At 39.7% G+C, this 13,261-nt stretch overlaps 2 protein-coding genes across 2 annotated transcripts in view; one reads left to right on the top strand and one right to left on the bottom strand.

Annotated features, from left to right (window-relative positions):
- Positions 1-408: 408 nt before the first annotated feature.
- On the top strand, positions 409-1,728 carry Rps27 (ribosomal protein S27). Its single transcript, XM_005331279.5, has 4 exons — positions 409-565; positions 878-986; positions 1,331-1,441; positions 1,643-1,728. Exons 1-4 carry the CDS (start codon positions 560-562, stop codon positions 1,669-1,671), a joined length of 255 nt encoding a protein of 84 aa, XP_005331336.2. The 5' UTR covers positions 409-559; the 3' UTR covers positions 1,672-1,728.
- Positions 529-13,261, bottom strand: part of Nup210l (nucleoporin 210 like) — a 118,772-nt gene continuing 106,039 nt past the window's right edge. The window contains exons 35-40 of the mRNA XM_078027512.1: positions 10,291-10,440; positions 7,809-8,059; positions 7,183-7,387; positions 3,339-3,443; positions 2,289-2,363; positions 529-2,210 (exon numbers count right to left, since the gene is read on the bottom strand). Coding sequence (XP_077883638.1) covers positions 2,113-2,210; positions 2,289-2,363; positions 3,339-3,443; positions 7,183-7,387; positions 7,809-8,059; positions 10,291-10,440 — 884 coding nt within the window. The 3' untranslated portion in view covers positions 529-2,112. The remainder of the gene's footprint in view (positions 2,211-2,288; positions 2,364-3,338; positions 3,444-7,182; positions 7,388-7,808; positions 8,060-10,290; positions 10,441-13,261) is intronic.

Genomic DNA, 13,261 nt, shown 5'->3' with positions numbered 1-13,261 from the left:
AAATCGACCCCCACCCCAACAACAACAACAAAAACCCCACACAATGGTAAACCCTAGAGTTAGTTGGGGTTGGGGGGGATATATGAGGAGGGCTGTCTGTTTTGCATGTATTTACATCCAGAATCGTTAAATATGAATAAATTAAGTTAACTGAAATGGTACAGAATACCAATAATTGAAAAATAAATAAACCCCAGATAAAGCTCGATATGGTTTGGTATTACTGAGGTTTTTCCGCAGCGGTTCCTACTTATAAAGTTCCGGCTGTCAAAGTGCACCGGTAAATTTTTAAAATGTTCCTTTATTCCTTGACAGTGACTAAACGCTGAATTCAAAATAGCTCTCTCAACATGGTGACACATTCCTGACAAGACGATCACTTAAAAGACCTTCTCAAAATGGCTGTTCCATTCTTGCTCCACTGAAGACCAACCTAGAGCAGGACCTTCCCAACATGGCGACACAAGACTCGATCGTCACTTCCTGCAGGATGCCGGATATAAGGAGCAGGATTTCCGCTTTCGCTCCTTTCCGGCGGTGACGACCTCCCCACGAGAACATGCCTGTGAGTTCCTTGGTCCAGGTTTCAGCGGAGATCTCGCTCTTCTGTCCGCACGCTCCCCTCACGCTGATTTCGCCTCGTAGAGGGTCCTCAGTAACCCTCTGCACTTCTTAGGACCTTAACTCCAGGGACCGCAGCGGCCCACGGGCCACCCGCATAGACGGGAGCGGAGAGGAGATAAGATGGCGGCCCAGCTACGCAGACACCAGGGGCGGCGAGGGGCGAGTTCTCCCCGGTGTGTGACAGTGGGGGCTGTTTTCCATCGTCCCCTTTTCGCCGTTGGTTTCTAAACCTCTGCGTTTCTTCCCCTCTTAGCTCGCAAAGGATCTCCTTCATCCCTCTCCGGAAGAGGAGAAGCGGAAACACAAGAAGAAGCGCCTGGTGCAGAGCCCCAACTCCTATTTCATGGATGTGAAATGCCCAGGTGAGAGGTGGCCTGCTGCAGCAGGAGAAGCAAGGGACACCCCCGGCGGGGAGGGCCGTGCTAGTTGTGCCACATCCTTGAAGCAACTCAGCAGCTTGGGTTTCTAAATCTGTTAGGAGATAATGCTACTCCCGATTCGAATACATGAAACTGTCAATACAGTTTTGTTTTTTAGGAGTAATTGAATTCCGTGCTCTCCGGTCAAAAGTGCATATAAAGATTGTACTTTTTTTTGTCTTAGGAAACACTAATGGGATGTTGAGTTGGGATATTAAGTGAGAGAAAAATATGGTAGTAATATTGGAGAAAAATGTTAACTCTTTGCCTGATTTCCATCTCCCCAGGATGCTACAAAATCACCACAGTTTTTAGCCATGCACAAACAGTAGTTTTGTGTGTTGGCTGCTCCACTGTCCTCTGCCAGCCTACGGGAGGAAAAGCAAGGCTTACAGAAGGTAAATGGCTCAATGTTGTGGTTTTTGGCTTTGAATCTTAAAGAGAAAGGAATCCGTATAAATGAGTTAAGTAGCTAATGGAGTTGAGGGAGACATGTAGCATTCTGAGATGGATCACCAGGCTTCTGCTAATTTTATGAGGGTGGGGCAGTGGGCAGGGTAGGTAGCCTGTCAGGTAATCTTCAAACCATTTTCTTCCAGGATGTTCCTTCAGGAGGAAGCAGCACTAAAAGCAGCCTGAATCAAGATGAGTGGGAAAACATCCCAATAAACACATTTTGGATATATCCTGTTTATTGTCTTGTTTAACTGCTAGGAAGTTCCTGCCTCAAGTATTCAGGGGCATCCAGAAGAGTGGAATGCTAGAGTCATTTGGGGCAAGTAAGTGGTCAAATACATTTTATCCACCTAGGCTCATTGGGTGGATCTTCAGGGATTGATTTAAGAATGGGAATACTAGATAAACATGAGAGTGACTTTTATGTTTTCTTAGTATTAGTGTTAATCTGTAGAACACAACAAACAACTTTAATAAAAATACAGCTTAACATTTTTTATTGATGATTGTCAGAACCCTTGTATTGGAGGCTTAGTGTAGAAGATTGCTGGTAGGCTCCTTGTCTAGGGCTAAAAATATTCCCTCAGTTCAAGGGGACTTGCCCAAGCACAGGTTAGTGCCTTATGCTCCATAACCAATGCTGTAGTCGACTCTGGGTCAGTGGGGGTTGTGGGCTCAAGAAAGGAGGAGAACTTGCGGAGGTATAAGAACCTGAAAGTAAAGGGGGAAGGAAGTTGATGAAGTTCTGAGTCAATCAGGCATGTAAACTTGTGCTTTTGAGGTCTTTACCTGGCTGTGGTGTTCCTATAGTTGGTACATAAACCACAGGAACGGTCTGAATCTTGTTTAGGAAGGCACTGTATGCTAGAAAAAGGAAAAGGGAGATGTCACAAAAAGCTTACTTTTTTATCAAATATTTTAACTGGAAGAAGGCCTTAAAGAGTAAAAGTCCACTCTTACCATGAGAATAAGTATTGATATAGAAAGAAATGCCCTCTGTCCATGAATTCAACCAACTGAGTATCAGAAATAATTTGGAAAAATGTATATAGTGAACATGAAGACTTTTTTCCTTGTTATAACCTGAATGGCATAGTATAATAACCATTTATAGGATTTGCATTGTATTAGTATAAGTAACTAGAAATGACTTAAAATGTGTAGGAGAGATGTGTAAATTATGTCGTTTGTACAAGCAAGGCACAGGAATATCTGGATTTGGGATGTTATTTTTTATTTTTAGTTATAGATGGACACAATACCTTTATTATTTGTTTACGTGGTGCCGAGGATCGAAACCAGTGCCACACACACACTAGGCAAGTGCTGAACCAGTGAGCTACAACCCTAGTCCTGAATTTGGGATGTCTTGGCTTCTGGAAGTAATATCCCCCCAAAATACTTGGACACTGTAACTTAAGTAATACACTTATTGGAAATTTTACTTATCCCAATTTAAACCATCTTAAGGTATTTTCTTTTTATTTGTCTAAAAGATGGGAGATGCGTGTAGCCAGTGGTGATGGAATATTGAATCCTCCCTAGCCACTGGTTGGAATAACAGTAGCAGTTGTCTGAAGGCTAAGCAACAGTGGTATTTCACTTTAGTGGTTTCCACTTTAGTGATATATCATAGTTTGCCACATCCAGTATACCATTTTGTAGTAGAAAGCTGAAGATGGCATTAAGTGATTGGGCTAGGGAGGCTAACTCGTGTCAACTACTTGTCACAAATTAGATATGATAAACAGCTAATTTTCATCCTCATTTAGTTTGTGAAATAAAATGAAGGCAGTTTCCAAGTCAAAGTCCACGGTGCTGAATATAAGGACTCCTTACCTAGAAAGATGAAAGCTGTTGATGCCAACACCGCAAAGAGGGTAAAGAGGAGGATCTGGTAAGAACCAATGAACCGCTTGAAGACTCCTGAACCTTCACACTGATCTGTGCATTGGCCATAACAAGATAATAGTTAGACACATCCAGGGCAGATGTTGCATTGAAGACAGGGTCTTAAGAGTATCCAGCAGAAGCACTCAAAACCCAGCCCTTTTATGAAACTTGAGGTGTGAACTCGTTCCTTCACCTCTTTTTAGCTTCTCATATCTCCAAATAATAAAATTTAAATGTTAGTCTTCTCAGGTTTCAAGGGGTGCTTTAGATCCCTTTGCCACCTTAAAATGCCTGTAAAACCCATTCTGTGTATTTTAACCCCAGGTGCCATGTTTTCTTTCACTAAACTTGTGATAGTCTCTGCTAACCAAAATATTTCTTCAGATCACCAGTTACCTCCTAAATTCATTGGTCCCTTGTCTTCAGGATGTCATTTCTAGGGAATTCTTCAGTTTGTATCAATAAAACTCCAGACATGTTTTTGAAGCCAACTTGGCATCTGTTTGGTTTTTTCAAATTCTTCAGTGCTTATAAATGAACTCCACTCTTGCCAAACTGCCTGAATTCCAGGACTTATAATGGATTACTAGGTTTTCATACCTGGTTGCTATTCTGCACTCCTAGTAGAGCCCTGCTTCTGAACTCATAAAACATAACCCAAAACTGTCCTTGACCTCTTATAATCTCATGAACCCAGAGGAGCCACATCCCTAGCCCTTGTAATTTTTTCAGACAGCTGCTTAAGGCTTCACTTAGTTGCTGAAGCTGACTTTGAATTTGGGATCCTCCTGCCTTAGCCTCCTGAAGTGCTGGGATTACAGGCATGTGCCACCACACCCAGCTCATTCACACTATTTGCAAACTGCTTCCCTCTGAAGAATTTGAGATTTAAGGTGTGCACAGGGATTGTACATAATCTCTGATCAGATCCCACTGTTCAAATCTGGCTTTCCGGAGTCCATAGGCTCAGAATCCAAATAAAATGTGAACAGCATCATCTGTACCTGTCCATTCTGATTATAATGATCTAATGTCTGTCTCCCCAAACCTGGCCCTTTTCTCCACCCAACCCCACTACTGTGGATTGAACCCAAGAGTCATGTAATAGGCAAGTGTTCTACCACCATCCCTAGTCCTTCCTCCCCTTTTAAATTTTCAACAAACATTTTCAATAAATTGCCAAAGCTGGCCTTGAATTTGGCAATCCTGCCTCAGCTCTGGAGTTGCTGGAATTATACGAGTGCACCATCATATCCTGCTTCTATCACTAAGCAATACTCCCAGTCTTATTTTTTTGTTTTGAAATGAGATCTCATTAAATTGCTGAGGCTACACTCAAAACTGTCATCCAAGCTGAGCCTCCCAAATTGCTGGGATAATAGATATGAGCCTCCATGCCCAACACCCCTTGCTTTTTTTTTTTTTTTTTTTTTTTAATATCAGGGATTGAACCCAGAGGTGCTGAACTACTGAGCCACAATCTCATCCTTTGTTGAGACAGGGCTTTGCTAAATTGCTTTTGAACTTGGGATCCTTCTATCAGCCTCCCAAGTCACTGGAATTACAGGTGTACACCACCACACCCAGCTCCTTTGCAGTTATTATGCAATTTTTTATACTTGGGCAGTTTTGGCAGTCTGGCGAAGCCTATGAATACCATCTGAGAGTCCATAAAATAAATAGGAAGGATACTTATCAAAGTAAAGTCAGTTAAAGTAGGAAAAAAATTGGTGTCATGGTTACGTTGTACAATTGTCAAAATGTTAAAAAGCCTAGTTGTGCTATAGTAGTGTTATTAATAGCAGCAACAAAAATGTAGGAATAGATATGATTGTAATGTAATTTGGAGGTTAAGAAATTCGAGATCTGAAAATAAATCTCTGGATGATTTTTTTTGTTTGTTTGTTTTTGGTGGGGCATGGTCCTGACGATTGAATCCAGGGGTGCTTTGCCATTGAGCTAAATCCCTAGAACTTTTGTTTTTTATTTTGAAATAGGGTTTTGCTAAATTGACTACGCTGACCTCAGCCTCCTGAGTTGCTGGGATTACAGCAGGAGGCAGGAGAGAGGGCGTCTGTTTTAGCAGGATGGATAGCAAGACTACCTGGCTGTGGATAAGAATTAAAACAATAGTGAAGATATGCTTAGTATACTGATCATGAGAAAAGTCAACAAAAACTCCCATTAGAATATGCCCTAGAGTTAGGCCAGTTCACTCCCAATAATTATGTTGCCACATGTAGTGGCATGTCTAATCCTAGCCTCTCAGGAGTCTGAGGCCACCCTGGGCCACTCAACAAGATCCTGCTTTAAAAAAATAAAAAGCACTGGGGGTATTTATTAGTGGTAGAGCACCCTGTTTGATCCCTAGACCACAAAAAATCCAAAAACAATACTTGTTTTTTTTTTTTTTTCCTAAAGAGAGTGAGAGAGGAGAGAGAGAATTTTTAAATATTTATTTATTTATTTTTAGTTTTCGGCAGACACAACATCTTTCTTTGTATGTGGTGCTGAGGATCGAACCTGGGCTGCATACATGCCAGGCGAGTGCGCTACTGCTTGATCCACAATCCCCAGCCCAATACTTGTTTTCCTTGAGGGGTGAAAAGTTTAAGGAAGATGTTCTCTGGTTTTCCTAACACCTGTTTTCATAACTTGTTCCCCTCCCATCCTAATTTAGCATAATTTCTCAACTGGGTAATATCTGAAATCAGGATTTGGGGAATCTTAAATTTATATCTTAAATCTTTAACTTTGTCAATCTAGGGTTGACATTTGTCCATTGTCTGATGTAGAAAGATCTCTTAATACTTCTGAAGAATACAAAACATTTATCCAGCAGAAGTTTAAAGCAGGATAAATGGTATACTTACAAAACTGAGACACTAATGGGAAACTGACATAACTTACTTTTTTCTTTATATACAGTAACTGGGGATTGATCCCAGGCCTTGCACACACTAGGCAAGTGCTCTACTACTGAAGTATACCCTTAGCCCTTTTTTTTTATAATTATTATTTTATTTTGAGATAGGGTCTCACTTAGATTGGCCTTATACTTGCAATCCTTCCAACTCAGCCTCCCAAATAGGGAATTAGAAGTATGTGCCACCACACCCATCTTATAACTATTCTTATTTAACCAATTTTGTCCCAGGTCCCAGTTACATTTGCCCAATGTCATTTACAGGATAACTTATGTATGTAAAAGATACTATATTGTCCTCGTGTCATATTTATAAGACAATGTATTTTATTTTTTTGTACCAATGATTGAACTCAAAAGTGCTTAACCACTTAGTCACATCCCCAGCCTTTTTTTTTTTAATTTTTTTTTTTTTTTTTTAAATTTTGAGACAGGGTCTTGCCAAGTTGCTTAGGGCCTTATTATATTGCTGAGACTGGCATCAAATCTGTGATTCTCTTGCCCTAGCCTCCTGAGCTGCTGGGATTATAGGCATGTGCACCCAGCTGTACTTTCATTCTTAATGAAAACAAAGGATATACGAGCTTTAGGTTATGATTTCCTACATATTTTAATGCAGTTGTGTCAATTTTATTGAAATATTTGCAGAATTGTAAATTTGGGACTTAATGACTTAAATATAAAATTTAGATAGTGTAAAGCTACCTAGTGTTAAGCTACCTAAGCATATTATTTTGGATCGGTTGGAAGAGATCCAAGCCTCAATAGTTTATCTTGGTGAAGAGGCTGAATATTTCCTGCTGATGAAATGGTGAATGCATTCTGTTTTTTCCTCCTAGATTAAAAATAGTCCCAAGTGCTCACCTGCACCAAACTTCTCCTTCATAGCTCTCACTACCACAGCCTCACTTTGACTGGTGAGCACACAGGAAATATTAATGAAAACAGGTGATGCCATCTGCTGGAAGGCAGTAAAGTTGACAATTCTTACAGGATAGACAGCCAGGCCAGGGGTGAGCAGAGACTGACTATGATCAGAGATCACTAGAACTGGGGAGCTGGGGAAGACCTTGAATAAAAGATAAAACAGCATTTTTTTGAAAGAATAAAAATATATGTTGTAGCAATATGTTCCAATTGCAAACACATACAGTATAAGAATTGTCAAGATATGCACTTTAAACCTACCAGCTAGTGATACTTTCTCCCCTTAGAAGTATTGAAGAATAAGGAATAAAATGAACTCTGAGATGAAAATAAATTTAAGGAAAAATTTAAAGATTATTTTAATCTAAAGATTATTTTAAAGGAATTAACAAATTTATGACCTAGATTTTGTGAAGAAGACAAGTTTTCATCATTCAATTTAAGAATTACCTATGGTAATTTTTATCAGGTCACTCAGTAACTTCCTTTATTGTTGGAATGAGAATAAAAAGTCATTCAAATCCCTAAGCTCCCTTAAAGTTTTGGTTCAGACTTCAACATACCTCTAGGTTCTCAAGAACTCTGTCAACTCCCAGCACTTTAATCTCCCCAACGTCTCCTTTGTGTCTGAGAACCAATTCTGACTGGTTGATGTAAAAGGCTGGAAGGAAAGGAATGAGGATTCTTTGCATTCCATTCTTGCTACGTTCACTGACCAGTGTGGCCCACCCGTAGACTGAGGTGACAGCCGTGCTGAGGGCCTGAAGCAACTCTTCTGACTGTGGTCTAACCTGGATTAGGCAGACATAAACCCCTGGGGGGGAAAAAGGAGACAATGAACAGGAAGATCCAGAGGCTCTGTTGAGCCAAGAATTAAGACAGGGAAAGTTGGTGACATGTAAATTCAGCAAGAGAGAAAATGTGAACTCAAGTATTCAATGTCAGCACACTATTGGCCACACTCAGAGGATACTGAAGAAAAACAGTCCCAGGGATCCCACAACTGAACTTATTGCCTAAGTAGCTTTACTGGTAAGTCAACATGTCAGAAAGTATTGAATAACATGGCACAAGCAGGGCAATGAAGGATGGAGGACAGAGAACAAAGATGATCTCTGAGCATGGTTTAATCACTTTTCTTCAAGTCACTCTTCTTTTGTTGTTGTTACTGGGGATTGAACCCAGGGGCACTTAACCACTGATCCACATCCCTAGCCGTTTTTATTTTTTATTGAGACAGTCTTGCTAAGGCTGACTTTGAACTTGTGATCTTTCTGCTTCAGCCTCCCGAGCCACTGGGATTACAGGTGTGCATCGTAACACCCAGCCCAAACCACATTTTTTTTTTTTTTTTTAACCAGTGCTGAGGTTGAACTGAGAGTCTCACATGGCTAGGCAAGTGCTTTACCATCTTCTCCAGGGCTATATATTGCTTGGAATATACCATTCTCTTTACATCTAGCACATTCCCAGTTAGTTCATCCTCCCTCCCTCCCTCCTTTTCTTCCATCCCAGGGGTGCTCTTATCATTGAGCTTTATCCCAGGTAGCCATCCCCGTTTTTTGTACTGGAGATTGAACTCAGAGTCTTTATCGCTGAGCTATATATCCCCAGTCCTTCTATATGTGTGTGTGTGTGTGTGTGTGTGTGTGTGTGACACACATTTTCATATATACATATTTTGTTTTGTGGTGCTGGGGATTGAACCCAGGGCCTTGTGCATGCAAGGAAAATACTCTACCATCTGAGTTATATCCTCAGCCCATTTTCATATATATATATATATATATAGTACAGAGGATTGAACCCAGTCTCACGCATGCTAGGCAAGCACTCTACCAACTGAGCTATGTCCCCAGCCTTCATATATATTTTTTTTTAAATAATTTTTTAGTTATTGATGGACATTTATTTATTTATTTATATGCGATGCTGAGAATCTAATCCAGTGCCTTACACATGCTAGGCAAGTGCTCTACCACTGAGCTACAATCCCAGTCCTATATATGTATTTTAAGACGGGGTCTTGCTAAGTTGCTTAGGGCCTTATTAAGTTGTTTGTGGCTGGCCTCAAACTTGGAATCCTGCCTCAGTCTCTAGAGTCATGGGATTCTACAGGGATGTGCCACCATGTCTGGTTAAAAGTTTAGCTCTTTTCTTCCCCTCTGGGGATCAAACCCATGGCCATGTGCAAACTAGGCAAACACTTTACCACTGAGCTACATCCCTAGCTCTGCTTTACTCTTTAATTAAATTCCTGTCCTAGTACCAGGTATTATATTTGGTTGATTGCTGAATGAACCTTCCTTCAGTGGTTGCTCATTCCCCATACCATTCAAAATGCCTATTTTTGTATTTTATAGCTAGAGTTTCCCCATGTAGTACTATCCTATTTATGAATTAAATTTGACACAAGTTTTATCATTTTAGGTCAGTTGATTTATATCAAGTCACCTTAGTGTCATGCCTATTTCTGATTTCCACTTGTTAAAGCTACTCTTTTGCTTGGAATATCCTTCAGTTATAAAATAAACATTCAGCTGGGTGAGGTGGTGCATGCCTGTAATCCCAGCAGCTTGGGTGGCTAAGGCAGGAGGATCTTGAGTTCAAAGCCAGCATCAAAACTTAGTGAGATCCTAAGCAATTCAGTGAGACTCTTTCTCTAAATAAAATACAAAATAGGGCTGGGGATGTGGCTCAGTGGTCGAGTGCCTCTGAGTTCAAATTCTAGTCCAAGATAATGAATAAACATTCAAACATTGTGTTATATGCTAGGGATAAAAGATGAATGAGACACAATCCAGACCCTCAAAGAGAATATAGAAACTAAAAAAGGGGTGTGTGTATAAATTTTAATAGAAAAGTATAGAGTGTTCAAGGAGGCATGTATTAAAAGTCTGTTGAATCAACTGAATGAAAATGTTAATAAGATTCTACAATGATATTTCAGATAAAACTGAAAGCATAAATACAATCCAATAAGAAAGTGACATTTATACAAATAGGAAAACAGAAGGGGGAAACTATTCAACTGGTAGACCTTACCTTTCTCCATGCTGAAGTCTGAATGGACATGAAAGACTTTACTTGCTGGAATGTCTAGTAAAGTATTACTGAATTGTACATGGCACAGCATGAGAGTCTCTGGAAGAAGTACTTTTGTAATGGCCAAGGCCTGATTTGGAGTACAGGATCCTAAGAAGCAGAAAAGACATAAATAACAGTCACAAGAATTTGTAAAATGAGGGATGAAACCATTATATGGAGGCAATTTGGTTTCATTAAAAAATCAAGATGACTCAGGAGGCTGAGGTAGGAGGATCTCAAATTTGAGGACAGCCTCAGCAGTTTAGCAAGGATCTAAGCAACTTAGTGAGATCCTGTCTCAAAAGATAGAAAGAGTTAGGGATGTAGCTCAGTTGTATAGTGCTCTGGGTTTAATCCCCAGTACCAAAAAAGCAAGAAAAGTCAGTGTGCCCAGCTCTGCTTGCCCCTGCTAGGTTTTTTTTTTTTTTTTTTTTTTATCTGTTTTCAGCACTGGGGATTGAACTAGGGCCTCATGCATGATAGGCAAGTATTCTACCACTGATCTACATCTGTAGCCTCTATGCTAGGTTTTTGTTTTTGTATCAGGAATTGAACTCAGAAGCTCTTAACCATTGAGCCATATCCCCAGCCTCCCTCCCTCACCCCTTTTTTTTTGAGACAAGTCTCTCTAAGTCCTTAGGGCCATGCTAAGTAACTGAGGTTAGTCTTGAACTTGTGATCCTCCTGCCTCAACCTCCCTAGTTGCTGGGATTCCAGGCACATATCACCACTCCAAGCATCTGCTAGGTTTGGAATGACTACCGTGGGGTTTCCATTATCAATATCACACAAACTAGTATCCTTTTTCAAAGGTTTTTGGAATTCAGGGCTGGAGACATTGGATAGCTATTAACAATAAAGGTTCCAGGTAGCTTTTAAGTCTAGGAAGGTTTGTTTTCCATAATTACTTGTAGTGTGACTCAGGACAAAAATCATGAGAACTTCATCACAAGTGGTGTCTTATCTAGAACCATCTAGCCAGGAAGAAATGAATTAATGCTAAGACTTCGTTGTCTGCAATGGATGGGTTCTTACAGAATGAGTAGGACTTGGTGTCCTGTTAACCAGATTTGCCCCTGCACAGTTGCCTGGTAGCTTCAGTTGGCTGAAGCTCTTTCTCATTTGCCCGTAGTCCAGTGACCATTCAGACAGACACTATCAACAACATCAAAGGGACCTACACATTGTTTCTCAATAAATTAGTTGTAATTCAGGAGGAAAAATTGTAGTCTGTTCATAAAATTATAAGTTGAACAACAGTGGACGACTGTTAAAAAGAAAATTTTTAATACTTTTTCCTCTGTAAAAGAACAGAGAAAAACTTAAAAATGTCATTCTTTACTTATATATAACTTAGGTTATATTTGTAACAAAATTAAATAGCTAATGTAAAAAATATGTTGACTGTAAAACTGAAGGACAAAAAGCAAATAGTTAAATTATCTTAAATTTTATTTTTATTTTTTGGATGCTGATGATTGAACCCAGGGCCTTACGCGTTCTAAGCATGTGCTCTTCACCACTAAGCTATGCACATCAGACCTCTGTCTTAAGTTTTACAGACAATAATGATGTATTAGATTTGTTCACTCTATTTTGGATTTTCTCATGGCCAACAAAACAAAACAAACACTGAAATTTGTTCTTTATTAAGGAAGGAAGAAAAATGATCATGGACTTTGGGGTAAGACATATCTACCACTTCCATCACTGACTAATTGCTAACTTGCACAAGTTACTCTGTTTTTAGACTCAATATTTTCATCTTTATCTTCCCCCCCTTTGGTACTGGGGACTGAACCCAGGGGTGCTGTACCATTGAGTTGTTTGCCAGTCCTTTTTGTTTTTGTTTTGAGATAGGGTCTCATCAAGTTACTGAGGCTTCAGACTTGTGACCTTCCTGCCTCAGCCTCCCAAATTGCTGGGATTACAGGGGAGTGCTACCATGCCTGGGTAGTATTTTCATTTTTAAAGTTAGGATAATAATTACTACATGATAAGATTGTTAAATGAGATAAAATTTACAAAAATTCCTAGCATAGGATCCAGAATCTATTAGGAGGTTCTTAATTTTAATTTTCTTCCATTTGCCCTTTTTTTTTTAGAGTAATTCATAGGCTAAAGAGAACAAAAATGAAGCAAAAGTGGGTGTAGTGGCCCTACTTGTAATTTCTCTTTTGATTTTCTGTAGGAGGATCAAAAATATGAGGCCAGCCTGGGCAATTTAGGGAGACCCCATCTCAAAATAAAAAGTGCTAAGCATGCAGGTCAGTGGTAGAGTGTCCCTGCCATCCCAGTACCACAAATAGAAAAGAAAAGAAAAGAAACAAAAACATAAAAGACAAACTACTAAACAAATAACCCTTCAGAGTTGCCATCATGGTGCATGCCTGTAATCCCAGCTACTCAGGAGACTGAGGCAGGAGCAGTATAAATTTGAGGCCAGCCTGTGAAATTTAGCAAGACTTGTCTCAAAAATAAAATAAGAAAAAAATTTTTTTCCAGATATAATCTACTTCAACAATTCTCAACTCAGGGAAGCTTTAAAATAGTTGATTCCTAGGCCTTACCCTGAACTTTATTAAACCTGAGGATGATGCTGGGCTCAGTGGCACATACCTGTAATTCTAGACACTTGAAGTTTAAGGAAGGAGGATCTCAAGTTTGAGGTCAGCCTGGACAGTTTAGCATGATTCTATGCAAAATGAAAAAATAAAAATAAAGGGCTGGGATCTAACTCAGTGGTAGCTGCCCTGAACTTAGCAAGATCCTGTCTCAAAAATAAAAAGAGCTGAGGATATAGCTCAGTGGTAAAGCACTTCTGGGTTTGATCCCCAGTAAAGCACATACACACAAATATCTCTGGATGGAGCCTAAGAGCCTGTAGTTTTTAAACTACAAAGACAAATGTGACTTAAATTAAGCATAT

The sequence above is a fragment of the Ictidomys tridecemlineatus genome, chromosome 11, assembly GCF_052094955.1.
Source record: "Ictidomys tridecemlineatus isolate mIctTri1 chromosome 11, mIctTri1.hap1, whole genome shotgun sequence".
NCBI classification, from domain to species: domain Eukaryota; kingdom Metazoa; phylum Chordata; class Mammalia; order Rodentia; family Sciuridae; genus Ictidomys; species Ictidomys tridecemlineatus.
This window is presented reverse-complemented; position numbering and strand designations above follow the sequence as displayed.

Bases quoted from the DNA above. Each gene is read 5' to 3' on its own strand.
- Rps27 (XM_005331279.5), top strand. The intron at 987-1,330 runs GTGAGAGGTGGC...CCATCTCCCCAG, and splicing joins CATGGATGTGAAATGCCCAG to GATGCTACAAAATCACCACA. The intron at 1,442-1,642 runs GTAAATGGCTCA...ATTTTCTTCCAG, and splicing joins AAAAGCAAGGCTTACAGAAG to GATGTTCCTTCAGGAGGAAG.